Below are 27,916 nucleotides of genomic sequence, written 5' to 3' on the forward strand. Positions count from 1 at the left end.
GAATTAGAGGAGATAAGTGAAAATGCACATTAAAACATTTTATTCCTTATTCGATCCATTAAAAATGGGAAAGGTATTAGTGACTCTTAAGGAAAAAGGATTGAGGACTGTCATTACATGCAGGAATTTATTTCAAGAATAAAATAAAAATATAGAATTTATGTATAATTTCATCTATATAAAACAGAAAACTACGCTAGGTTACTTAAAGTTGTGTTACCATAAATACACAATTTTAATCGTCTCCCTAAAGAGACTATTCATATTAAACAAATATAGAAATTATTTACAAAAATATCTTGATACCTGTTATGATGTTAGTTGGACGTTTCAATCAATGCAAGTTAATGTATACAGGTACACCATTTAATATTTATTATATGCATTTTATATACATTATTTTTCAACAACTGTACTTCTGCATTTTTTGTGGTACAATCTTAAAAATTAGCCGATTTGCAGTCTGTAAAATGAAAACCTTACAAAACTTGCAAACTGATCAGGTTTTTTTTTTTTCTTTGTGGAAGACTAGAAAAAATGTGAAATTATCTCAGTCATGCATAAAACAACGTAAAATCTTCCGTCAACAACAGAAGCTAAATGTCTGAAAAAAAAATATGGGAAAAAAGCGAATCCCGAAGGTATGAAAAATGCAAAAAGAACCCTGCGATCACACCGCTATGAAGGGCAGGTACAGGGTATTAAGTATATGGGGGGGGGGGTCAGGGAGCAAGCCGTATAAGCTCAGTAATGCTTAAGAAGCAAAATTTTTGCCTGCAAACAATCCTGTCTTTTGCAGGCATAGATTTTACCTCCATGACCGTCTTTCAAATTGAAACAAATCTCCAATTTAAATCATCCTTTCTTATAACATTGTTCTGTCCCTCAGATGTCCTCAGTTAATTGTCCCAAAAATAATAAAATTCCTGTGTCACATGAAAAAAAAAAAAAAAAAGAATATAAAGCTGAAATAAATAACAATAAGCCACTGTAACTTACCTGGGAAACATTCGGATAAATTAACTCGTAAATAAAGTAAACATACAAAATATCACACAGTGATAGAATGCTGCAATTGTTAAAAAAAGGGGTAGAGGTGCATTGGGCAGAACATATGAAACCCCTCTTACAGAAACAAAAACAAACGAAAAAAATGTAAAAAGCCAAAATAACTAGTTGTTAGTCTGTAGTCACTCAGATATGTTATCCTCTCTAACGCCAGGCTTCCTGGCAGCGTCACTGACTTCTGGCTGTATAAAGGGATGCAGGGTAAAACAGATGATTATCTATTTGCAAGATAAATCCCCTTATGCAGATAGCGGGGCAGCACTATTTATAAAAAAAAAAAGCTGCAAAATGCATTCACCTTCAGGCGTAATAGCCTGATAAAAAAACACTGCAATTATGTGACAGGTAAAAAAAAATAAAGAAAAGGAAAAAAAAAAAACTTGTGATTGTATTAATGCTAAAAATATATAGTTACACACTAGCGTCTGTTGCCAGGTAATAATAAATTAAAAAAAGTGTCAAAAAAAAATTGAAGTCCCTTCATTGGCTGCCAGGCACAGAGTCAAACAATGCCAGCTCTGTGAGTAATTACCTACACACAAATGAGAAAGTAAGCCAACGAGAATCTGCAGTTTACACAGGGTTTGCTTCGTGTGGAACTGGCTCATCACAAGTCCTTTACTGTTCCATTGAAAATATGATTGCAAGTATTAAAACCGCTTGAGATTGCTATTGCATTGTAACTGTATCTGGACAGGCAAACAAATTCATTAAAGGGGGTATGTCAAAAAGTTGATAAGCAGCTCCATAGCCCCCATGTTAGATGAGCTTCCGAGTCACAATAAATGCGCATCCGGAGCCTGAATTAAAATGGCACAAGGCCAAAATAATTAAAATTAAATTAAAGTTTGTTTTATTCTCTATGGACTGTAGAAGAAAAAAAACATATTTATATTATATATAATAAAGGACAGACACCCTATGCAGGGGCTGTGAATACTGGTTACTGTGGTAAGAGGAAATATTAAATTACAGTAATTAAAGCCCTGCACAGAGCAATCCTGATAAATGAGAAAAAAAAGGGAGGGTAGTGCCCGCCGCTCTGTAACCAGTATCTTTCTGTCCTGCAGAGGGAGCTGTGTCTTGTAGTGTCAGCATGAAAGCAAACTCCTCTTGGCAGTGATGTAAGAATTTGTTTAAATACCGCAAGTGTCCAAATTTCGTCCCAGAATGCACTTGTGGCATTGAGTGAAGGATAAGGTCAGGCTAGTGGGTCAAACAAAGACCTTGGCCAGAGCATCTGCTCCAGCACTGGCGATGAATGCTTTGGATGGGTGAAAGGCAACATCGTAAATGGACTCATCCAACTTCTTGCGATGGGCTGTAATCTCCTGCACGCATGTCTTGCTGTCCAGATTCCACAAGCGAATAGAACAATCATGGCCTGTAAGAAAAGATAGCGGTGTTATTAATCCCCATTCTTAAATTTGTTAGGAAATACAAATGGACAAAGAATTGTCAGAGTAACCACTTAAGGACCGCTTCCTGCAGATATACGTCGGCAGAATGGCACGGCTGGGCACAAGCACGTACCTGTACGTCCTCTTTAAGTGCCCAGCCGAGGGTCACGGGCACGTGCCCGCTCGCGACCTGGTCCGAAGCTCCGTTACCGCGGGACCCGCTCGTCCCGCGATCGGTGCCCGGAGCTGAAGAACGGGGAGAGCTGTGTGTAAACACAGCTTCCCCGTTCTTCACTGTGGCAGCTTCATTGATCGTGTGTTCCCTGATATAGGGAAACACGATCGATGACGTCACACGTCCAGCCCCGCCCTCCAACAGTTAGAAAAACATATGAGGTCACACAACCCCTACAGCGCCCCCTAGTAGTTAACTCCCAAACTGCAATTGTCATTTTCACAGTAAACAATGCATTTGTATAGCATTTTTTGCTGTGAAAATGACAATGGTCCCAAAAATGTGTCAAAATTGTCCCATGTGTCCGCCATAATGTCGCAGTCACGGGAAAAAAAAAAAAAAAAAAAAAAAATCGCTGTTCGCCACCATTAGTAGTAAAAAAAAAAAAAAATATTATAAAAATGCAATAAAACTATCTCCTATTCTGTAAACGCTATAAATTTTGCGCAAACCAATCGATAAACGCTTATTGCGATATTTTTACCAAAAATAGGTAGAAGAATACGTATCGGCCTAAACTGAGGAAAAAACACGTTTTTATATATTTTTGGGGATATTTTTTATAGCAAAAAGTAAAAAATATTGCATCTTTTTCAAAATTGTGGCTCTATTTTTGTTTATAGCGCAAAAAAAAAAAAAGACCGCAGAGGTGATCAAATACCACCAAAAGAAAGCTCTATTTGTGGGAAAAAAAGGACGCCAATTTTGTTTGGAAGCCACGTCGCACGACTGTGCAATTGTCAGTTAAAGCGACGCAGTGCCGAATCGCAAAAACTGGCCAGGTCCTTTACCTGCATAAAGGTCCGGGTCTTAAGTGGTTAACAAACACGATGCAAAAGTACATTATGTAAATGCTTAACTACTTTGCGTCCAGAGCAAATATTGTATTGCACACACACATTAAAAGTGCACTTACACACTGAAAAAGCGCACTTAGATTTGAATGCACAAACCAAATAAATTCTTTGGTAAAAAAAAATAAAAAATATTATATTATATTATATTATATTATATTATATTATATTATATATATTTATATATATATTTATATATATATTTATATATATATATATATATATATATATATATATATATATATATATATATATATATATATATAGGAGTTGTGTCTCATTTGCGGTGCATACCAACACATTATGGCATAAACCTCTTGAAAGGCCCATTTATTAAAAATAGAAAAAATAAATGTTCAAACTGCTTCAAAGCACACCTTGAAAGTCCTCCATGGGTGCTCACAGACTTTGGATTATGTTCCAGCAGCCACAAACACTGGGTTATTTCTTATGCAAATGAAAACGTCAGTCTGAAGATGCACTTTGCCCTAACCTTTAAGCCTGGTACACATGATCGGATTTTCGTCGGACAAAGCGTAGGACTTTTGTCCGAAGGGCGTTGGCCAGGAACTTGTCTTGCCTACAAACGGCAAAGAAGTGTCGGCCAAAAAACACGAAACTACGTGTTTTTTTCAGCTTTTAAGCACCCCCTTTGGGCAACTTCTGCTAATGTGTTATGATGAACATTGCGTCTGAGCATGCGTGTTTGTACTTTGGAGTTTTGTCCAATGGGCTTGTGTACACACGATCGGATAATCCGTCAACACACATTTGTTGGCGGACAATTTTAAAGCATGCTATCCCACATTTGTTCGCAGAAAATACGACAACCGTCTGATGGAGCATCCAAACGGTTGGATTTTCCGACAACAGCCTGTCATCTCACAATTAGTCGGATAATCCGATCGTGTGTACGAGGCTTTAGGCCTCATGCACACTGGAAGTTATAAAAAACTTCAGTAGCTTAGCTGTAGAATGCTGCATTAAAAATGCATGCATTTTTAGCATTTTGCAGCATTTATGCAATTTTTTTTTTTTTAGCAAAGCTATACTCCCACAAATGTTTATGGCTCAAAACACTTATTCAGAGTTGGAACGTTTTTACAGCTGGAAAACTCCTCTTCAAACCCACTAGTTCTGGGGGTTTTTTTCCCAGCCAGAAAATGCCCCTCCCAAAAACTGCTGATAAAAGCCTGTGTGCGCAGGAATACATGGGATAACAGGCTGGGGAGTTTACTGGCTACAGAAAAAGATGGCTGAAGGCAAAAACTTACTAAACAAAAAGTATGAGGGAAGACTCAACTGTATCAAGGTAGTCAAGCTGAACTGCAGTATATTTTTCTTTTTTTTTAACTTGCAGTAGTTCAGCTTGGTTATGTCTAATCCTTCCTCTTTTATATTTTTTCTATCCTGTACCAGGGATATGCAATTAGCGGACCACCAGCTGTGGCAGAACTACAATTCCCATGAGGTATAGCAAGACTGACAGCCACAAGCATGACACCCAGAGGCATGATGGGACTTGTAGTTTTGTAACAGCTGGAGGTCCGCTAATTGCATATCCCTACTGTAGACCCTCCTCACCAAACTTTTACATATGTATCGGTGGTTTGGTGTGCTCACAAATTTACTATCATATACATATAAAAGATTTTCTTCCTTTCCACAATAATATTAAGCTTTATGTATATTTATATTACAGGGTCCTCATCTCCATTCAAGGAGGGGGAACGTCCCTCTGCACCCGACTCCGCCCACCTTGATTCCTGGTCCTTCCCTCGCTGGCTTGTTTTGCCTTTCCTGGCTCCGCCGCCGATCCCCTCTCCTCCCCTCCCCCCCTCCGGCCTTTTCCTGCCCTCCCCCCCCCCCCCCGCAACCTTTGGCGCGTTAGGTTGTGACCTCTCGTAGGTCCAGGGGGTGTCTCTCTTTTTTGTGCCTATATTGGAGTCTTTTCCAACAGACCCAGGGGATCCCTTGCGTTTCCCCCTCCCCACCCCCCGGCACTCCATTGGGGAGTTTGATGATGCGGCTCGATGCTCGGTCAGCCCTCCGACACGCGTTTTGGTAAGTGGCAGTGGGTGTTTTACATCAGTTCATTTATGTAGGAGGAACACCTGCATCCCGCCATCTACTCATATGGTTGTGGTAGGCGGGTCCTCCTTATGTTCTTTTGCTAATATGACCTATTTATTTGTATGTATTTTTCTCTATAGAACCTATGGTCGCGTTTAATAACCTACTCCCTGAAGAAGACCGCTACTTTTAAAGGTCGAAACGCGTAGGGGTTATTTTCGCCCATAGCACTCACATATTCACAGTACTGTTATGTCTGTATTTATCATCATTTGTGTGATCTTACTTGTTCTCAATTGATATATGTTTTTATGTCAAGCTCATATCCTGAGTCCCTCATTTGGGGCTCTTTTTGAACATTATATTAAATAAAATGTATACTTTATCAACTGGTATATTTTTCATTTTTTTGCTGCAGCACAAAGCCCCTAGGGGTAATTTTCTCTTTCTTCATGTCTAATCCTTCATAGTTCACATTTGAAGGCCTACACTGGGAGGAAGAAACTCGCTGCAGTAGCCCATGTTACATACAGTCAGTACTGGTCTCTCTTGGAGAATGCTCAAGCGACTTGCCTTCTCTATATTGGACACAGGGGTTGCTTGGCATCTTCCCCATTCAGAGAATGTCTTTTTATCACCAAATACAAAGTGTTCGGTCATTGAAAGAGTAAGAGGCGGGCAGATATTATTGCAATCTCTTCCTCAGTCAGAGAAAGCCATGTGTTCATTGAAAACAAAAAACAAACAAAAAACACAAGACTTTTTTTGACTGGTGGAGAAGTCCAGTCAGTAATCCCGTATTCAGCATAAAGACAAATGTCTCAAGCAGCACCAAGAAGAAACCAGCACAGTCTATGTAGTACAGGCTGCTAAAGTGAATTTCTGCATCCCTGGTGGCCCTCTGGATGCGAGCTATGAAAGAATAGATGTAACCAAGTTTTAAAAAGATCTTTCCTGGATTTCAGTTTTGCTTTAATTCATCTACATTTTGAAACATCATCACCTTTGCTTTGCTGCTCATTACCAAGAACAGCATATCTGGCTCTTCAAGGTATAAAGGGATATGCAACAATCCATATGACAGTGCTGTTGCTTGGGATTAGCTCTGCTCTGGCACATGAGGGTTAAAAAAGTCTTCAGCTCTGTGTTGGCTGAAACTAGAGCCCTGCAAAATTTGCATATTAGATCACCAAGATTTTGGGGCAGATTTATACAATAACTACAGGAGATAGTCTAATCATTAAATGTAAGCTGCTGAGGTCAAATGCAATGACATGCAATAGTGCTGTGTTTGAGATCGCATCTGAACCACCAGGATTTGTTTGTCCTAACTGCTGGTCTGACCCAGAAAAGAGCACAGGATAAAGTTGTGAAAAAAATATCGGCCGGCAGTCTTCACACCATTACCAAGCACCATCTAGTGGTCAAAAGGAGTCTTTTCTGTATTAAAAGGCATGTTAGCACCACAGTTCATATTTCTGATGTGTGCCTCTGCTACAATATACTTGTAATAAAGTATCCGGTTCTCTTTGCATTGCTTCCTTTTTGTGAAATACCTGGTGATCCTGACAGTCACCCTACTTTCCCATTTCAAACTGACTACACCAGGGCATGACAGCACATCCACTCCAACTTGGTTAATTTCCTTCTTTGCATTCTGCTTCGGAGCACAGCCTACCCGTATACAAGTTGTCAGACTTGTGCTGAAAGCCCCCCCCCCCCCTATAACTCCTTTCACTACCTGTGGGCCCTGTGTAAAGCTGTGGCTTATGGTGCAAGATTCCAGTGTTATCAGTTTTTTTTCTTCTCTCAAACAAAGGTTTTTATTGAGCAAATGTGGAAAACAACATACAAAACTCCAGAGCACAGTCATACATGAGATCACAAGGAATAATACACGTATAACATGACATAACACTTCATCAAATGCCACTCAGTATTGCAAAATCCCGTAAAGCCGTCCCCCACCCTGTGGGCGTATACAAACAGTGTTATCAGTTTGAAGACTAAAACTGGGCATCCATAGAACCCCCATCCAAACGAAACCACATGGATTGACAAATCTACCGCTTATGACTATTGCATTCTGAGAGCCAGCACTCGTGACCGAACACCTGAACAATGACTGCAGACACAATGTTCGGCCAGCTTTCTTCTACCAGGCTTCCCAACTGAGCCAAGTGGTGATGGCATGAATCATCCGAAATTTGAGCTGTGTGTGTGGCCAACCTAAAGACGACTCCAACATTATTGGTTTATGCATATTTTAGGTCAAAACACTGAAAACGTATTATTTAAAAGCCACAGTGTGAATCCTGCAGAGCTCTCTGTTCGAGCAGCAAAGTAGGTTTGAGTGCAGACATGGTTTAATTTTTGAACATACCCATAGCATTGTGCTATATGAACTAATCACTGGTCCACCACACAAGTTTAAGAAATTCCCCTTGAACAGCCCTGATGAAATGTGTGCATTACTCCTGTAAGCTTCAGTTTATGATAATAGATTATACCACCTATTATATACCTATATATATATATATATATATATATTATATATTATGTACATACCCACACATACATTCACTGTGTTTTTGGACAAGCAAATAGGATTGCAAAAGCAGCTTGAAGAAGCGATCGTTAGGATGCACGCACTTCAGTCAACAAAATTCCATCATCTCTAGGATTTTGGTATTGTTTTGTTTAAACAAATATCCATATATCTAAGGCAGAAAACCTTTATTTTTTGCATTTTTCAGCAGGCTCATAAATAAAACCTGGAATCTGTGCAAAAATTGTAGTGTTGTCCATTTTCCCATGTACTAGATTTACTAGTGACATTTTATATTATGAAACAATATAGGCTACATGTCTCATCAGAATACTTACTTCCAGACATCAAGTAAATCCCATTGGGGTCCACTGCAAGACTTGTAACGGCATCCAGGTGAGCAACCATTGAATGAATGGTCTTGCCTGAAATAGAAGAACAGTAGCTATGCTGAAAGTCTAACAATACAAAAAGGTATGTACTTGTGTAAATGGATAGGAGCAGCTTCAATATTCCCAGATCCACCAGATTACTAGGTTAATTTCTGGACAATGCTGTGCCTTTCTATAGATAAAGCTCAACCCCATTCAGGTTCACTGCACTGAAGTACATCAGCATGCTTAAAGTGATTGAAGTCGTGTTTTTTTTTTTAAATAACAAAAATGTTCTACTTATCTGCTCTGTGCAGTGGTTTTGCACAGAGCAGCCCGAATCCTCCTTTTCTCGGGTCCTTTACTTGCGCTCCTGGCTCCTCCTTCCTGCTGTGTGGGCACCCAATCAAGCGTGCTCCCGATCAGCGGATCGGTGTCCCTTCACACACGGAGCTGTGGTTCGGCACAGCCCCATCCCCCTCAGTCTAGATAGGCTCACTGGCTGTGATTGACAGCAGTGGGAGCAAATGCTTTTGTGGACATTGCTGGATTGAGAGGGGGCTCAGGTAAGCATTGGGAGGTCTTATGTTGCACACAGGTTTCTTTACCTTCATGCATAGAATGCATGAAGGTAAAAACCCTGTGCCTTGACAACCACTTTAATAGTCAACATTTACCCCAATCACACAGAAAATATGTAATGCATGCACAGTGTGGGCAAAACACTATTGATGTGAAACCTGTGTTCATTACAGAGGTGAATGTGAGCCGTCAAGCAGACTCATCCGTGCTTTTAACTATAAGCACATCACACCTTAAAGACTTTATGCTATTAAGAAGCTCCATTATAGCGTTAAAATGTGAGGGAGATGTCAGACAAATAAAGAAAGACTTTAGCAATATCACTGCATACATATTGTAAAATGCCCTATTGAACTTATTTCACACTAGAAAAAGGGTGTTGTGTGCAATGTCTAGAGACTGGTTTTCATTAATCTGCATAATTTAGAGCTCATGCAAACAGCTGTAAAACATCCAGAGATCCCTTAAAAACCTTCCCGGGACCCGCAGCTGCAGAGAACAGCCACTCGTTTTTACAGAGGTTCTGGGTGCCGAACGGCCCTTACACGTATGAGCTCTTGCGCTGCTAAAAAAATGAATTCTTATTTGACACACCAATTTCTTTTTGCAACAATGTTTTAATTAATGATCAAACTATGCAGTCTATATAGAAACAGAACAAGGTCAGCATACCTGATTTGTTGTCAAAAAACTTGATGTGTCTATCCTCAAATGCAGCAATGGTAACAGGAAGCGTAGGATGACTTACAATTTTATTTATGTGGCCACCAAATGGGATAGCTTAAAAAAAAAAAACACACACATGTCAACCCAATGTCTGAAAAACACACTTATTCCACTAGGATATGGATTGTTAGAACATACTTACTAGAATCTGTAGGTGAAGATAACTGCAGTAAAGACTGCGATGTTTCTAAGTCATAGACTATGATGCAACCACTGGTAAATGAGGCAACAGCATGTGCAGGGTCACAGCCAACGAAATCTACAGAGGTTGGGATTCCATGTTCTAAGAAAACAAGAAATTACAATCTAAAACCAGTGACAATTAACTGAATCACTACGCTAGTCATAATATGCTTGCTAATACTTTTTAAAATAGGTCAGTTAACCCCTAAAGCCATTCCATAAGCGCACTTTTGTTATTTTAAGGAGAGTAATTAGCCCTCCGAATCCAACCTGAAGATGGGAGAGTATGTGGGTCTGAGTAGTTTGGAAAGAGAAAACTGAGCAGAGCTAATAACACTCAGCCCACAAAAATGTTAATAATTTTCACCATTACTGGGTAAAGTGGAGATACTTTATTTCACTGGATTATTTAGCAACTTGCCATCCAGCGCATGTATATAAACATCCTGGATATTAAGCAGTTTTCCCAGCATCATGGTTGTAAGTAGGGGTGCAACGGATCAAAAAACTCACGGTTCGTATTGTTCCGAAGACAGAGCCAGGCGAGAGATGTATGTGGGGGGGGGGGGGGGGGGGGGGGTAGAGAACGGGCAGCAGCACACACTCTCTGCTAGAAAGCAACTCACCACCCGTATGTTAAAACTGTCTCCGCTCTGCTCGCACACAGCCCCGCCTCCTCCTAACCCCACATTGTGATAGACAGAGCACATCCCAGCATTGGACCCACATTCTCTCTATCACAGCGTGGTTAGGAGCAGGCGGGGCTGTGTGCGAGCAGAGCGGAGACAGTTTCAATGTGTGTTTTACTGCTCTGCAATCCCGTGGCACGCTGCGGATCACGCGTGTGCCGATCCGAAGTCATTGATCCGTACGGATCAATGACGATCCGTGGCACCACTAGTTGTAAGTTACAGCTGCATAATCCGTGTTTGATCAGCTGCTCTGAAAGACAGACATCATATTGTAAAGCGCTGCACAAACTGCTGGTGCTATATAAATCCTGTATAAAATAATAATTTGAAGCAAATAGATCATGCTTCAATATACCAATAACTTCCTCTTGTGATAAGAGGATCAATCATTGCATATTGCTTGCACAGTCATAGGGTTGAACCAAGAAAGTGTATAAACAGTGATTAAGATGTCTATGCAATGACTGACTAAGCAGGTTATTGGACTACTTACCTTTGTTACCATTATATGTGCCAACACATGGTTTGCTTTCTGGTGGGTTCCATAACCGGACAGTTCCATCAGCAGAGCAGGATAGCAGACTGTCTTTAATTCCACTGTGAGAAAGTCCCCACACTGCATCTGTGTGTCCAGCCAATGTGCCAGCAAGAACACTAGGATCTGGAGAAACATTTTTTTTTTTATTATTAGATTTTAGCAATTGTAAAGACAAAGTTTTACAAAATAAAAACAAAAGGCTTATGAATAAAATAATAATATGTATATTCTGTTTGCCTCTGAGCAAGATTCAAAACCAACAGCCTGAAGAACCAAACCAAGTTCAAAATTCTGCTAATTGTTTGGGATTATCTACGGAAGACCCAGCTGAGGGTAGGAAGCCGTACCGAAAGCAAATGGAGGCTTGGCAGCATGTGGCGCCGGTTACCTGTGAATGAATGAAAAAAAATTTATAGAGCGCAACACATGCGAACTGAATCGCTTCTGGGCGCTAGTTGTTCGTGACTCATGACCTCAAAAGAGCAGAGTTTTGATCCGTCTTCTGAAAATCAGGTGGTTTTCCTCCAACCGAATGCTGGTTGGTAAAGCGTTCCATAGTCTAGGACCCTGGAAAGCAAACCTTCTTTCTCCTTTGGATTTGTATTTAGTTTTTGGTACCCTGACCAGATTTTGGTCGGTGGATCGCAGAACGCGATTCGAATTGTGAGGTTCTATCTTGTCGCAAAGATATTGCGGAGCCTTCCCATGGATGCACTTATGTGTAAGGCAGAGTGCTTTAAATACAATTCTGTCTTTTACTGGCAGCCAGTGAAGGGTTCTCAGCGAAGGTGAGATTGATTCCCATTTTTTTTTCCCAGTCACCAGTCTGGCGGCCGTATTCTGTACGACTTGCAGACGGGAGATTTGGTACTTTGGGAGTCCGAGGTACAGTGCGTTGGCATAGTCCAGTCTGGAGTTTATGATTGTTCCCACCACGACTGCTACGTCTTCTTTAGGGATAAATGGAATAAGTCTGCGTAGTTGGCTACTGATAATATCAAAGAAAGGGCGAAGATAGATGTTGAAAAGCACTGGTGACAGGGGGGATCCTTGGGGGACTCCACATGACACCGTGCGCCTCTCAGACGTGAAAGAACCCAATTTAACTGTTTGTGAACGGTTTTCAAGAAAGGAAGAAAACCATGGTAAATCACCTTCTGCAACTCCTGCTACCGAAGCTAGTCGCATCAGTAACAGTTTGTGATCTACCGTGTCAAAGGCTGCGCTTAGGTCCAGCAGAATTAAGAGACAAGATTCTCCTTCGTCTGCGGCCTCGAGGGCGTCGTCCCATATTTTAAGTAAGGCCGTTTCTGTCCCGTGTCCAGGACGGAAGCCTGATTGTAATGGATCCAGTAGGTTATGGGTATCTAGATGCTGTTGCAGCTGTTGTACCACTATTTTCTCCATTATCTTAGAGAGAACGTTTAGGCCTGTTATGGGGCGGCGGTGAATTGGGTCCTTGGGATCCAGATTAGTTTTTTTCAGGATGGGCTGGATTATGCCCTCTTTCAGCATGGATGGCACTATGCCTTCCTTAAAAGATTGATTTATAAGCTGTGTGATGGGTGGTGCCAGAATGTCGGCACAATCCTTCAACAGTTTAGTAGGGATGATATCATTGGGCGATGTGCTGTTCCGCAAGGCACCGATGATATTTTTTGTGGTATCGCTGGAAATAGGCTCCAGAGTAAATTTTGTAGAGTGCAGAAAATTTCTGCGGGAATTTTGTGGCTGATTGGCAGCCGGATTGAGGTGGGTATTGTTTTGCAGAATACTTTCCCGGATTCTTTCAATTTTGCTAATGAAGAAATCCGATAGTTCATTACAGAACTCTTGGGTGTCTGAGTTGGGGACTTCAAGACATCCCGGATTCATGGTCTGGGTGACCATTTTGAATAGTTCGCGGGGGCGATTTAGGGAACTGTTAATCGCCATAGAAAAATGATGTTTCTTGGCTTTGAAAATTTCTTTGTGATATCGTGTTGTTATTGCTCTGTAGAAGATAAGATTATCCTCTGCAGGGTTTCTTTTCCAGGCGGCTTCCGCCCTCCTTCGCTCTTGCTTCAGAAGAGATAGCTGGTTGTTAAACCAGCCAGCCAGCCAGACTTTGCGTTTCGGTGCTACTAAGTCGGCTGAGTGTAGCAAGGCTGCGTTTATGGCGTCCAGTGTATCAGCGGCTGTTTGCTGAGGCTGGATTGTTTTGATTTTGTTTCTCAAGGTAGATTTGAAGAGTTCCGAGCGGAGCTTGTTCTGAGACCTAGCCCAGTGTATTGTCACCGGTTTGGGTGCTTTTGACACTGGGGGGATTTTGGAGATTGTGAACTTGATTGCATGGTGGTCTGTCCATGGCAATGGTTAATTTTCTAAAATGCTTATTTCCAGATTTTGTCTGAAAATTAGGTCAAGTGTGTGACCTGAAGCATGAGTGGGCCCGCATATAAGTTGCTGTAGTCCTAATCTATCTAGGTGATCAATGCAGGCGTCCGCAATGGGATCCTGTGCGGAGTTAGCCCACAGGTTGAAATCCCCGAGTAGCAAAAGATGTTTGCTGTTGAGGGTATAAGTGGATATAAACTCCGTTAATGATGGCAAAAACTGCGATTTAGGCCCAGGTGGCCTATAGCAGAGGAGAATGTGAACAGTCTCCTGGGGGGAAGTTTGGAGCTGAAGAGTAAGGGTTTCCATGAATGGAAGAGGATTTTGCAGGGCTGGTTTAGTGATTGCGATGTGATTCTTATGGATCACCGCAAGGCCTCCTCCTCTTTGCCCTATTCTGTTTTCTGTTATTAGGTGATAGTTTTCTGGCACCAGTTCATCGAGAATGGTGTTGCAGTCGTCTGAGAGCCAGCTTTCTGTAATAAAGAGGCAATCTAGATCGTTTTGTAGTAAGAAATCGTGGATTTCTGATCGGTGTTTTACTGCCGATCTTGTATTAATCAAAACACATGATATGTGTTTTAGCTGTGTCAAGTGGTTAAAATTTTTGATGATCGATCGTCGATCGACTCTCCAGAGTTGGTCTATTTTTAAGGCCTTTTTGGTGACGGCTGGTAATGTAGTTGCGAATTGTCTCAGATCCCGAATGGAGTCCGCAGAGTAACGCAGATTACCCATTATTGCCTGTCACTGTGGGGGGGGGTTGATGATTTAATTTACAATTGGAGGGAGGATTAACAGAGTCCGTCCTCTTGATCTTGGTCCGGAGGAAGGCGAAAAAACCCCTGGCAGAGCTGAGCCAATATGCTGTCACGGGGAAAAATTCCTTCCTGATCCCTGAGGGGCGATCGGCTGCAAAGCCCTGGACCAAGTATCGTAGGGTAGAGGGAGGAGAGGAGGGTGACAGGTGTCCCTGTTCTGAGGGGGTACCGAGGCTCAAGCCTCAGATTTGTCTAGGCAGTGTTACCTTTTTTCTTTTATTAAAAAAGTAAAAAACACTGCTGATTGCTAATCCCGGGAGGACGGGGTCCTCCAGGGATATGGGGGGGGGGAGTTTCTTTCCTAGGACTAGCGCAATTCCGGCTGGATTTGTTCCTGGCTGCGGCGCGCCGCTAGGCCGCGGCTGAAGCCGCGGTGTTTCCTGATTTCGGCGGCCGCGAAAGAGTCAGGCCTGGCGCGGATGCGGAGAAAAAAACGGCCGCCCGCACAGTGCAAGAGACGTGCGAGATGCGGGGCGATCGTGGGTGGTTGTATGGGGACCGATGTGGGTTTGCAGTAAGCAGTGTCCACAGTTGGATCGCTGGGGTGGCTGTCCTTACAAGGACGGTTCTCAGCGATTTCGGGGGGATAGACCTGAGAAGCAGGGATAGAGTCTTACCAGTAAGAGAGCTGGTCAGTCCAAAAGCTGCAGGTGGAAAACGGCAGCAAGGTGCTGGAAGCGAGCGTAGGCGACGGAGAGGAACCCCTGCCTGTCTGGGACCAGGAGCCACACGTCCTACTACTAGGGCCGTGCGCCGATTACTGCTGGCCCAGTTCTAGCCCTGGGGAGGAGTCAGAGTCAGAGTGCTTCTGCTTCTGCTGATTGCAGTGATCAACGCTTGTGTATAGCCATAGAAAACACAGTCACGTCATGTCACCTGTGAATGATTGGCCCTGAATGCAGATTGCTTTCCTGCCATCAGAAAACAGGGAACTCCCAAGTCTTCTGTAGCAAACGGCCCCATTTGCAAAAGTCAACAGGGCCGAAGAAAATGTGCACCTGTAGCCGTTTAGCATTGGAAAAACCTCAAATACTTGGATTAAACTACTTGTTCCCAGGTCTTTTTCTCCCTAAATCCCCTTAAGTTGCAGAATGGTTTTATGCTCATCCCACATATATCAAAGTTTTATTCAACCCTAATGTAATATTCATATTTCTTGCACAGATAAAACTTTTAGTAGCAAATTTGAAAATGTTTTTAATTGCGTAAAACGAGTTTAAAACATTGGAAATTGGGGGATTTTTGACCCACTAGTAAAATCTGTCTCGTGGATTACAGCTACTTTTAAATATTATACCATCAAGGAATTTTTATAAATGCCCTGGTATTCAAAGGGTTAAAAGCAAGCTCACCACTGCTGCAACTATGAACTTAGTATTGATTTTTAGGGCCAGTGATCAGCTTTCAGGTATAAGTGATCTAAGCAGCCCAAGAGCCACCACATCACTTTTACAGGGCTCTGAAGGTAGGGGCCTACATCACCCATGGTGGTTCCTGGGCTCTACCATTCCTTTCTGGGGAGCATAGGGCAGCAGCAAAGTCATGCAACATTGACAGCAGAAAGTGATTGGGGAAGGTCTGTGTATCACGTCACTTCTGGGTTCACAGTTGTACTAATCCGTGCTTAATTCGATGAAATGGGAGGGCAGGGAAAGACATCGCAGGCATAAAAGACACCTGTTGTCTCCATAAAGAGGGCCTATCCCCATATTGGAAAAAGTGGGAAAAGTGGTATGAGGGGGAACCCATCATTTATCCTCCACCCCTGCTACCTTCCTTCCCCGCCATTTAACCATTTTTATTTTTCTCCTCCATCTTCAGTATCCCTTTACTTTTTGGCCCTGGGTTATTTCCATTTCCACATATTTTTAAAAACAGGGGACCTATTGTTACCCCAGCAGACAAGCAGCAAAAGCATGATTACTTGTTCATTTATTCCCCCAAGTTTAGTTTCTAGATAATCATTTTAGGCTCATTGATGTAATCAACAGATACTGATGGATGCTGATGGATGGATTAGAAAGTGCCATTATTTTATTCATCAGGGTCTCCGCTTTCAATAAATATTTAATTGAAGGTTTTAAGTCATTTCTAGCAAAAAACGCACTTAGAAAATGTGTGCAAAAAATAAAAACTGCCCCAGAAGGCTAGTGGTTAAAGGAGAAGTATGGGTTTTGGGTTTTTAATGGATTCCTACTTACCTCGGTGGATGGAGCATCAGACCGATGCTCCATCTGTCCCCCGCCGTCTGTGAACAGAGAGCCGAGCCACCGAACATCGCCGCTGGCTCGGTTCTAACAGATAGCCGAGAGGAAAGAGGCTGACTGTCAGTCAGCCTCTTTCCTCTCTGCTTCTCCACGCTCATTGGAGCGCTGAGCAGTGGAGGGGCGGGGAGAGGCTGTCTCAGCGTCTCGCTGATACGATGAGACCGCCATCAATCAGGGCAGATGGCGGATCCCAACTTGGGAAGTCCTGATGACACGCTGCCCTGACTGATGGCAGTGACGTCAGAGGAGAGCAGAATTGGTGCATTTCATTTTGCTTTAGTATATATTAGATTGGCAGTACATAAAGTGTACTTATTATTATAATATGTATATTGTATCAAATCTGAAAGATGTGGTTAAAATTAAATGTTAAACTTCCTAATAATTTTAATCTTAGAGGCTTAGGTGTTTTTGATCTGATAAATGCAATAAAAGTAGTTTTGCTGTATTTTTTTTTTTTATTAGACAGTAAATGTAGATTTTGACCAAATTAGCTTTGTTCTTTTGTGTTATTTGGCTTCAAAACAGTAAGTGCCACCTTCATAGCCACTGTTATCAGAAGTGGTGCTTAGTGTAAAAGTACAGGTAAGAATTGTAATGTAACCTACCGTATGTGTCATATGGATCTACATTGGGACTTGGCATTTTCCACCACTGTATTGTAGCATCCAATCCACCGCTGTAACAGTGCTCACCATTAGAACTGACTACAAGAGACAAAACTGGACCGCTGTAGAAAAGAATGAACAGTGTATAAATACTGGTTATGTATCTGAAAATTGAAGCAGTACTAACACAGTCACTTAAAATCGCAACTTACATGTGAGCCCTAAACGTATAGATTGGTTCCACATCAAGAGAGGCACTCCTAAAGCAATAAAACAAAAACAAAACAACAGTTATTCTAACACATACCCTATCACGTTGTAGTAAAAAATAACACCACAGTATAAATTTACATTTACTGAAAAATCCACCCAACCGCCCTCCCTAATACAATTGTTGTATCACCCCTTAGCCTCCATCACCGACTGTAGCCGGCCAGTCAAACATGCAGCCTGTGCACTTACAACCCATAGACTTTGGGCTGAGTTGTATCCTTGGGATGTCATTGCGAATGCAAAACCGCATGCACACATCCATACTAGAAAGTAGTGCAGACCTCTGATTCAATTACAAGCCCAACATCTTAATCCTCTTGTATTTTATTGTATTGTAACTGTATTGTCTCCCGTTTATATTGTAAAGCGCTGTGTAAACTGTTGGCGCTATATAAATCCTGTATAATATTATACAGTGGAACCTTGGATTATGAGCATAATCCATTCCAGGAGAATGATTGTAATCCAAAGCACTCGCATATCAAAGCGAGTTTCCCCATAGAAGTCAATGGAAATTAAGATAATTTGTTCCGCATTGCCTTCCATGGCATGCAATACCGCATGTGGCCAGAGGTGCACACCCCATTAGCTTGAATTCTGCTGGTTTTGCAAGACAACACTCGCAAACCAAGTCGATATTAAAAAAAAAAAAAAAAAAAAAAAAATGATAGTCTTTCAAAATGCTCGTTAACCGCGTTACTTTGAAAGACAAACCATTTGTCTATAGATTAAAAAAAAATTGTGTGCGTTTGTTTATATATTTTTTTTATTTTATTTTAATAAGTGATCACAAACCCTCTGTTCTGAGCTGCATAAGAGCTGGGTGCAGTTTCTCTCCCGTGAAAGAAAGGCTGTGCATTGGTGGCATGTAGGGACAAGTCTGATCATTAGCGGAGAGCAGGCTTAGTTCCCAGCGCAGCTAGTAAACTGACCAAACCATGCTGTGTGTGCCTAGTGTGATCAGTTTTAATAGGAAAGCAGAGGGACTGGCAGAACACCAGGGATTTCACACAAAGGGAAAAGCCTGGCACCAACCACCATGCCATGTTCAAAGTCCCTTAAATCCCCTTTCCTCCCCATTCAGTTTGAACTTCAGCAAATTGTCTTCACCACCTCTAGACACCTACATGCTGGTGTAAGCATCCCTGTCAGTGGTAAATGATTTGTCTCATCCCTGTAACTGATGCATCTGGAAAGGAGCTTGTTCTTTTGGAAAACAGACTTAATGGCTGAATCGGCAGGTGAAAATAAAAGTGAAAAAACAAAACAAAAAAACAAACAAACAAGTGCAGCCCTCACATCTAGAATTGGTAAGCTGCAACATAATAAATGTTTACTTTTGAGTTCAATACCGCTTTAAGTTCAGAACAATTCAGCGAAGACTGTTGAACTGTGGGGAATGGTGTGTAAATGGTAATCCCCCCAGCCACTGTGCAAAGGCAAACAAATTCCTGCTATTGTTACATAGCTAGAAAGATTGAGAACATATCATTTTAGGTATTTTGTATCCTATGCTCGCCTGGAATGCTACCTGTAAACTTACTTTTTGGCAGGGACCGTTTTCTGCAGATTCCACAGTTTTAGGGTGTGGTCTTCAGAGGCAGTCACCAATACAGGTTCAACAGGATGAAATGCCAGGGATCTGACACCATCAAAATGACTTCTTAGAGTGTATTTGGGGTTCCAGGTCTTCCTGAATGCATCTTTATTAGATGGCATCTACAAAGCAAGAGGAAGAAAAAGCTCTGGTTTGTAGTAGTGCAACTTTGTCTTGCAACATTGGTTAGATAAGCACTTCATAAAGGATAAGGAACCACAATTCAGGTACCAGGGCCTTGAAAAAGTATTCATACCCCTTGAAATGTTCCACAATTTATCATGTTACAACCAAAAACACAAATGTATGATTGCGATTTTAAGTGACAGACCAACACAAAGTGTTCAACACAGGGATCAGTCACATGTCTTCCTCAGGGGAATACCCCCCTGAGGAAGACACGTGACTGATCCCTGTGTCAAACACACATAGGGGAGGGGACAGGACAGTGCAGTAGGTTTGAACGCTGCGAACAGGCAAACTACTTAATTGTTTTTTTCTTTTATCTGCTATAGAATGGTGCGTTTCAGCACCTGGAAGATGCGAGGACCCAGATTGATGTTTTTATTATTATAATTATATATATATATATATATATATATATATATATATATATATATATATATATATATATATATATATATATATATATATATATATATATATATATATATATATATATATATATATATATATATATATATTATAGTTTTTAAATGATAAACACCATTTTAAAACCCAGGGTGTGGTTCAAAGGCCATTTTTGACCAAAACGTAGGTACCACTTCAATACCAGGCGCATTCCCCCCTTTCTGCCCAGGACAATTTTCAGCGCTGTCACACAGAAGACAATTGCGCGATCATACAACACTGTACCAAAACATGATTTTAATAATTGTCTTCCCACAAATTCTATCGTTCTTTTGGTGGTATATGTTCACCACTGGGTTTTTCATTTTTTGCTAAACTAAAAAAAAGACCAAAAAAAAAAAAAAGAGGAAGTTTTCGTTCTGAAATTTTGTTTCTCCTTCACCGACGAGGCTGCACTAATGGGCATTGATGAGGTGGCACGAACAGAGGTTAATGATGGGGCACCAAGGCCCCTTTCACACTGGGGCGGGAGGTGCAGTGGTGGTATAGCGCCGCTATTTTTAGCCACGCTATACCGTCGGAATTGCGGCGGTATTCGGCCGCTAGCGGTTTTAACCCCCGCAGAAGTGTATTGCCGGCGGTATAGCCACAGTTTCCTGTTCCTTTTAATGGGAAGGAGCTGTAAATACACCGGTCCAAAAATGCTGCTAGCAGGACTTTTGAAGCGGTGCTGCTAGCGCACCGCTCCAGTGTGAAAGCCCTCGGGCTTTCACACTCTAGAAACAGTAGCCACTGTTAAGGGTCGGTTTGCAGGCACTATTTTTAGCGCAATAGCGCCTGCAACCCGCCTCAGTGTGAAAGGGGCCTAACTGGAAGTTGATGGGCACCTCTCACGGGGGTTGTGCGGATAATCAATGTGCTGATTATTAGCACAGACCCCCCCTCTAAAAGGGAGAGCTGTCGATCGGATCTCCTCGTCAGCGCGAACTGAGAAAAAAGCCGTTTACCAACACTTCCTGGTTCACGCTGTGATCGGTCACAGCTGATCACATGGCAAGAAGCCTCTGTCAGAGTCTCCATACCGCGATCGGAAATGCAGGGTTTGACAGACAGACAAACAGCGCCCCTGCGGGTGGGCACCAGGATGTTATCCTGAAAGCCGTCATTTGATGTCCAGTCAGGATAACAAAACCACCGCCCGGTTGTCATTCTGCTATGGGCCAGGTGGGAAGTGGTTAATCTTGCATCGATCTTTCATTAGGCATGTTGAAGTGTACAGGAGATGGAGATAACAGTCTATGTGGATAGAGCTGTAGTATTGAAAACAGGAAAAGGGTCTCCTGGGTTCTGTAAAGATCACCATACACCCTAATTGTACAATCTCCTTTAGAGCTACCATCAACTATGTAGTGCAAGGACCTGCCTGATTGGATACAGAGTGATTGACTAGATAGGCGTTTGCTCCTATTATATAAAGTTGGTATATCTAAAAGGAGATTGTACAAGAGATATACCAACTTTATATAATAGGAGCAAACGCCTATCTAAAGGAGATTGTACAATCAGATTGTATAGTGTATGGCCATGTTTATACACCTAAAATTGCAAGTTGCGCTTTCAGTGCAATTGTTAACGGCACACTAAACACAGAAGCAAACACATTTTGCCATGTGAAAAAACGAGGGGCAAATGCTGCAAAAACACACAACCCACAAAATGCCAAAATGTCCCATTAACCACATGTAACCCAACACAGGCTGCCCTATGTGTGTCACAGAAAAACGATCCACAAAATGTGCGCTCCCACTATGCTAGATGTGAATGGGGCCTGAAAGTGAAATTGGTGTGTTACCACAAGAACAATGAGGCTCCATTCATATTTGCGCATTTCAGAAATGCACTGCACCAAAATTCACAGAAAAACGCACCGGACTCCACTTTAGAAAAAGTTCTGAAGCTTCTTTGGGCGATCGCTTTGTGTAGGTCTGCCCTATGTGTGATGAATGAAAATGTTCAAACGCCTCGCCCTCGCCCACCCCCCCCCCCTCCTCGTTAAAGAAAGAAAAAAAAAACATGCACGTGGGAATGCAAGTTCCTGCTATGCAGAGTTATGAACAGGGCTTGACAGCTCTTTCTGTCCACTCCCCCTTATGTATTTGTATATCTGATTGTGTATTTAGTGAGAAAAGTGATCACTGATTGATTGCATTTCATTAAAAAATAAAAATGCACCTGGGAGCGGGAGGGTGTATGATGCAGGGCGTGGTGCTGAGGTCAGCTGGTCAACTCCTTCCCGTGTCATGACCCCTAGTCTGATCAGGAAGAAGACATTACCAATAGAAATGTCTGGATACATGGATTAACACAAGAAAAGTAAGCGACTGTAGATTTAATGAAAATGCTATATTGGTGCATAGGGAGGGGAGCTGGAATTTAGAAAAAAAGTGTACAAAAGGTGAACTTAACCTTTTAAGTGGTTAAACCTCTGAGGGCTTCACAGAACAGCTGTAGTTATACTGAGATTAAATTACACATAGGTGGACTATATTTACCAATTATTAGGTGACTTCTAAAGGCAATTGGTTCCACCAGACTTTAGTATCAGCGTAAAGGGGGCTGAATACAAGGGCACGCCACACTTTTCAGATCTTTATTTTTCCAAAATTTTGAAAAACATTTATCATTTTCCTTCCACTTTATAATTATGCATCACTTTGTGTTGGTCTACCACATACAAATTACAACCAAAAACAAATGTTTTTTTATTGGAATATGACAAAATGTGGAAAATTTCAAGGGGTATGAATACTTTTTCAAGGCACTGTATATATAGCAGGAAGAGAGGCTAGCACAACATCCATTAGTAGATGTACACTACATTTTAAACCAATTCACACTAAAAAACCCAGTAACATGCAAAACCAGAGCAAGTCAAGCATTAGGACAGAGACACATTAGGCTGAATTCACAACACCTTAAAGCGGAGTTCCGCCCAAAAGTGGAACTTCTGCTTATTGGGTTCCTCACACCCTTCCGTGCAACAATTGGCACCTTTCGGGGGGAGGGGGGACAGGATGTCTGTCTTTGACAGGTATCCTTTCCCACTTCCGGGAGTTCGAGCCGCGGCTCGAGACATCATCCCTCCTCCTCCGGCCCAGTAGGAGAGAGGAGAGATCCTCACGCATGCGCCGTAGGGTTCCCAGCGTGAAGCAATAAGGCTACACTGCCGGGTACCCTTACCTGCAATGGTAGCGGCAGCACTCGACAGCCGATTGAAACATTAGCTGCGGGTGCCGACATCGCTGGACTCCAGGATAGGCAAGTGTCCATTTATTAAAAGCCAGCAGCTGTAGTAATACATGTAGCTGCTGGTTTTAATATTTTTATCTTTTTTAGGGAGGAACACCGATTTAAGGGCCTGATGATCACATGTGCCAAATGGCGTTTTCCTGCACTTGATGTAGCTACACAATTGTGTATCTCCATGTGTCCTTTTCACACTGCAACTCTGCCTTCAGGCGAGATGCAGGGCATTGCAGAAAAATACAGACCTGCTGAATTTTTCCCCAGTGCACCAGACCTCACTCGAAGTCGCTATTTTTGCACTGCAGTGGAACATAAAACAAAAATTTATATTTTTTTTACTAAAAATGTAAAAGCAAACTGTGCCTTGCACTGTAATAATGCCACAAGCACGCATAGTAAAAGCATTATTTTAGCATACGGCTAGTGAGTACTTGCCCCAATCCAAGGACAAGTTTCTTTATTTCAGCCACGTAAACCATTTTAAATTTCATTGAAAGCAACTGAAAATAAAACCTCATTTATCCTCATCTTGGTTTGTTAGCTTTATGAATTGAATCTAATGTACTTAGATAGTGGTGCTCTGTTTTGTCTCTTCACTTGTCCTACTCACTCCTCCTGATCTCTCATTGAAGTACAACCTGGTAGTCTACATTAATTGAGGAAGCTCTCAGAAGAAGGTCGTCCAGGTATCCCACGATATCGATCCCGCGCTGCCGTAGCAGGGCCAGAATCGGGGCGAGCACCTTGGTGAAAACCTGCGGTGCTGAGGCCAGGCCGAACGGGAGGGCCACAAATTGAAAGTGGTCCTCCCCGACCGCAAAACGCAGAAACCTCTAGTCTTTTGCGCATATGGGCATATGCAGGTACGCATCCTTGATATCCAAGGATGCTAGGAAATCCCCCTGATGGAGCGCTGTTTTACTGAGCGAATCGACTCCATCCTGAATTTTTGCACTTTGACAAAGCAATTGAGGGCCTTGAGGTCCAGGATTGGACGGACCCCATCCTTTTTGGGGACAACAGATTGGAGTAAAATCCCTGAAACCGTTCCGTTGAGGGAACCGGCACAATCACTCCCCTGACCAGCAGATCCTGGACAGCCCCTGACAGATCCTTCAGGCGATCCGGAGGTTGGAGGGAAAAAAATCTGTTTGGTGGACAAGAGAGAAACTATCTTGTACCCCGGGAAAACTACTTCGCAAACCCAAACGGTCGGAAAGCAGAAACCTCCACCGAGCCGCGAATTCGTGAAGCCGGCCCCCCACCCGAGATGTGGGCGGGGCAGACCTTCATGCGGAGGCAGGCTTGTTGGGCTTGCGGTACCAGGGGCGCTTTTGCCCTTCAGTGGATGCCTTAGCACCCTGGAAACGTTTCCTGCCGCACTTGGCCGGCGAAAAAAACGCTTGGGGGTAGTAAATGAGGGCCCTTGCTTACGGCAAGGCTCCTTACCCTTCCCAGATTGCGGGAGCAGAGTGCTCTTACCGCCTGTGGCATCTTTTATGTCATCCAGGGACGCCCCAAAAAGCCGTTCACCCTTAAAAGGCAAATCCACCAGGGCCTACTTAGGAGGACTGGTCCGCAGACTAACACTTTAGCCACACAAGGCGGAGTAGTACCACTGCATAGGCGGAGGCCCTGGAGAGCAAGGGGAGCTTATCCAGGGCCGACTTAAAGGCAAATTTTAGGCCTTGCACCAACTGGTCGGCCAGATCCACACAGGTCTCAGAAGCCTTCTGCGCCTCCAGCTCCTGCAACAGGGACTTAGCCCGTTCTGCAAGTGTCTGCGACACCAGAGCCCTGGACAAAACCGGTCTCACCGCCGACCCCACCACTGTGAATATGGAGCGGGCCACAACCTCAGCTCTCCTATCTGCAGGGTCCTTAAATGCGGGAGCCCCTTCCACAGGCAACGCGGTGGCCTTGTTCAGCCTGGACACCAGAGGGTCCACTGACGGAGGAGAAACACTTTTTTTTTTAAAAGTCCTCCTCAAAAGGGTAACGGACCACAAAGTATTTCGGTACTGCAAAAACTTTCTGCGGCTGTTCCCATTCCTTGTATAACAGTTTGTCCAGATATGGAACACAAAGGAAACACTTTGGCGGTGCGGGGTGGCTTGCGGAACCCAAAAGGGACCGGCATGTCTGATGCCTCCGCCAAATCCTCAAGTTTTTGAGTGTCCCGCACCGCAGTGATAAGAGCTCCAACAAATTCTTTATCATGCTTTGACCCTGAAGCAGAGTCATCCTCACTGTCCATGTGGGCCAAGTCTGCATCATCTGACATGACAGAACCAGATGCAGTAGCAGGGCCTGATTCCACGTCAGAGACATCCCGAGAAGCAGGCGCAGGGATTTTTACCCCCCCCCCTTTCTGGCCACTTGCCGCTTCAATCCTGGCAACAAACGCCTCAAGGACTGCCGTCATAGCATCCACCATGCTGACCCACCTATATATGCCGCCTAAGCACTGCAGAACAGGACCCACAGGCCACCCTCCCAGCTGTCACAGAGAGCAGGGGACCCCCAGGGGACTCACCACCCAAAAACAGGCTGTACTACTGCTGCAGAGCTGAGAGCGCTGTCCGTGCTGTGCCGTCCCTCAGGAAGTATGCTGCGGGCTTTGGCGCTGTTATTCCAGACACTAGAGGCCAAAACTTTTTCCAAGATGCCCGCCGACATGCAGAAAAAACAGCATGTGGGCTACAAAAAAATGGCCGCCGATATATAGAACCGCGTCACCGGAAAAATAGCGGCCATACACGTGTTTAAAAAACCCAGTAACACACAGCAGACACTGTCCAGCATACACAGCACATAAGCACAATAAAAAACAATAGCATAGCAGCACAGCCCCCCGGCAGCAACAGAGCCCCCCAGGTGGACCTCACAGCCGCCACCCAGAACGGGGAAGGAGGGGGAGAGGAAAGCAGGGCGGACCCTCAGTCGACCTCCCCAGGAATGCACCAGCCGAACCACCCAGCCGAGGGCAAGGGGATACTACTTACCCATCCTGCGACCACCGGCTGGAGGCATTCCAGACAGACCCAACATCCGCAGGTAGATACGGCATGGCTGTCGGCCCGGCACACTGTGACACAGCCATTGAGACCGGTCATATGTGTGCCCTGTAGCATATAGCTCACTGGCCACCCCTGAGCAACGGGGCATGTCGTGGACGGCCTAGCTAAAGGCCGGCACGCGCTCGATAGCCGAACATGGGGGGACTACAAGGTTCGCAGATCCAGCCTGTCACCCAGTTGGCAGTTGATTGTAGATCCCAGGATCCAAAAATGCAGGAAAAAAATCTAATAAAAAGCGAAAAATCGCAAAAAATCTCCAGAGCACATGGGCTCCAGAAAGGCCATGTCTTCTCCTAATGCTAGGCAAAAAAAAAATTGAGGCTGGATGTTCCAGAGAGTGGGATGTACCCAGGAGACCCACCCCCTGGGAGGTGCTGTACTGAGAGAAGTGTTAACACTTGAAGTGCTGTTTTTTTCTGCCTAGTCTCTCCTGAAAGGAAGGATATATAACCTCAAGGTCAATGCTGCTGTGTCTGTCCATGAACGGAAGAGAAAAAATACAAAAACTCATTGATCAACTTGATAAAAATGCTGCTAGAGCCACCATCCTAATTCCATGGAATCAGACATCTCCTTTCACTGAAAGAATATTTAGGGCACTTTCACATCAAGGTGATGGGGGTGGTAGCGGTAAAGCGGCGATTTGCTGCCGCTAGCGGTGCGCTTTTAACCCTCCCCCTAAGGGGTTAAAAGCACCCGCAAAGTGCCTCTGCCGAATCGCTGCCCATTGATTTCAATGGGCAGGGCGGTTTAGGAGCGATGTATTCACCACTCCAGCACCGCCCCAAAGATGCTGCTTTTTTTCTCGTCCTGCAAGTGCACCGCTCCAGTGTGAAAGCTCTCAGGCCTTCACACTGGAGCTGCAGGTGAGGCAGTTTTCAGGCGCTATTTTTAGCACTAAAGCGTCTGAAAAATGCCTCAATGTGAAAGTAGCCTTAACAGACTTGGTGGGACTTCTGCTCTATGCTGGAGTATGGTTCTAATCTCCAAGATATCCCCTAAATTACATCTTCTATCTGCATTTCAAACTCACCCTGCTAAAGTCCCCTCAGTAGACAGAAATTGGCAGGAATTTGCTCTCCTCCTTACTCACTACATGCCTGGCTAATCCATGCCACCTAGCCCAACTCCCCACTTTAGACGGAAGCCGTTTTTACTCCCCCCTTATACTAGGCTATCACAATTCCTTCTTCTCACACCCTTTATAGTGGTTGTAAAGTTTCTCTTATCTTCACACCTTCGACCTTTAATTTTTGATGTAAAAAGCTCTGAAAAGGAGCTCTAGGTTTTAGAAGTGTCAAGTCGTTCCAGTAGGAAAAAACATTAAAGTGGATGTAAACCCGCTGTCATTAATTTTAAACCATTAACGCAGTTGTTATCTATAAGGCTATACATGCCTCCTGCATGTATCCTTTTAGTTCGCAAGTTGCCCCCTCGGTGGGCGGGGTCATGACATCAGAGGACTCCTCCACCCACCGCTACACGCCCAGCCAGTGTTGAGAGGACCTCGCACCTGGTTAGACTGACGTGCATGTGCAGGAGTGACAGAGCGCGTTCTGTGAAGAAGCAGAGCGCACTCATGTTACTCCTGCGCATGTGCAGTAGAAACAGGAGCATAATAGAGGCAGAGCTTACTCCCCCCAGTCCCCCTCCGTGTCTTCCACATCCCACGCTGTCTTCCTCCTCCGCAGCTGCCAGCTTCCCTCTCCTTTACCATGGGGTGCGAG

The 27,916-nt window shown here is 43.5% G+C and overlaps 1 protein-coding gene across 7 annotated transcripts in view; it reads right to left on the reverse strand.

Annotated features, from left to right (window-relative positions):
• Positions 1 to 23: 23 nt before the first annotated feature.
• STRN3 (striatin 3) overlaps positions 24 to 27,916 on the reverse strand; it is a 100,536-nt gene continuing 72,643 nt past the window's right edge. For 4 of the 7 annotated variants that reach the window (XM_040333572.1, XM_040333570.1, XM_040333575.1 and 1 more), the window contains 8 exons: positions 19,159 to 19,334; positions 17,555 to 17,608; positions 17,343 to 17,464; positions 11,226 to 11,393; positions 10,000 to 10,140; positions 9,804 to 9,911; positions 8,517 to 8,603; positions 24 to 2,452 (listed from right to left, as the gene is read on the reverse strand). In XM_040333572.1, the coding sequence (XP_040189506.1) occupies positions 2,283 to 2,452; positions 8,517 to 8,603; positions 9,804 to 9,911; positions 10,000 to 10,140; positions 11,226 to 11,393; positions 17,343 to 17,464; positions 17,555 to 17,608; positions 19,159 to 19,334 (1,026 nt within the window). In that variant the 3' untranslated portion in view covers positions 24 to 2,282. The remainder of the gene's footprint in view (positions 2,453 to 8,516; positions 8,604 to 9,803; positions 9,912 to 9,999; positions 10,141 to 11,225; positions 11,394 to 17,342; positions 17,465 to 17,554; positions 17,609 to 19,158; positions 19,335 to 27,916) is intronic. The other 3 variants (XM_040333571.1, XM_040333576.1, XM_040333574.1) reach the window with 1 other exon arrangement.

The sequence above is a fragment of the Rana temporaria genome, chromosome 13 (assembly GCF_905171775.1).
Source record: "Rana temporaria chromosome 13, aRanTem1.1, whole genome shotgun sequence".
NCBI lineage: Eukaryota > Metazoa > Chordata > Amphibia > Anura > Ranidae > Rana > Rana temporaria.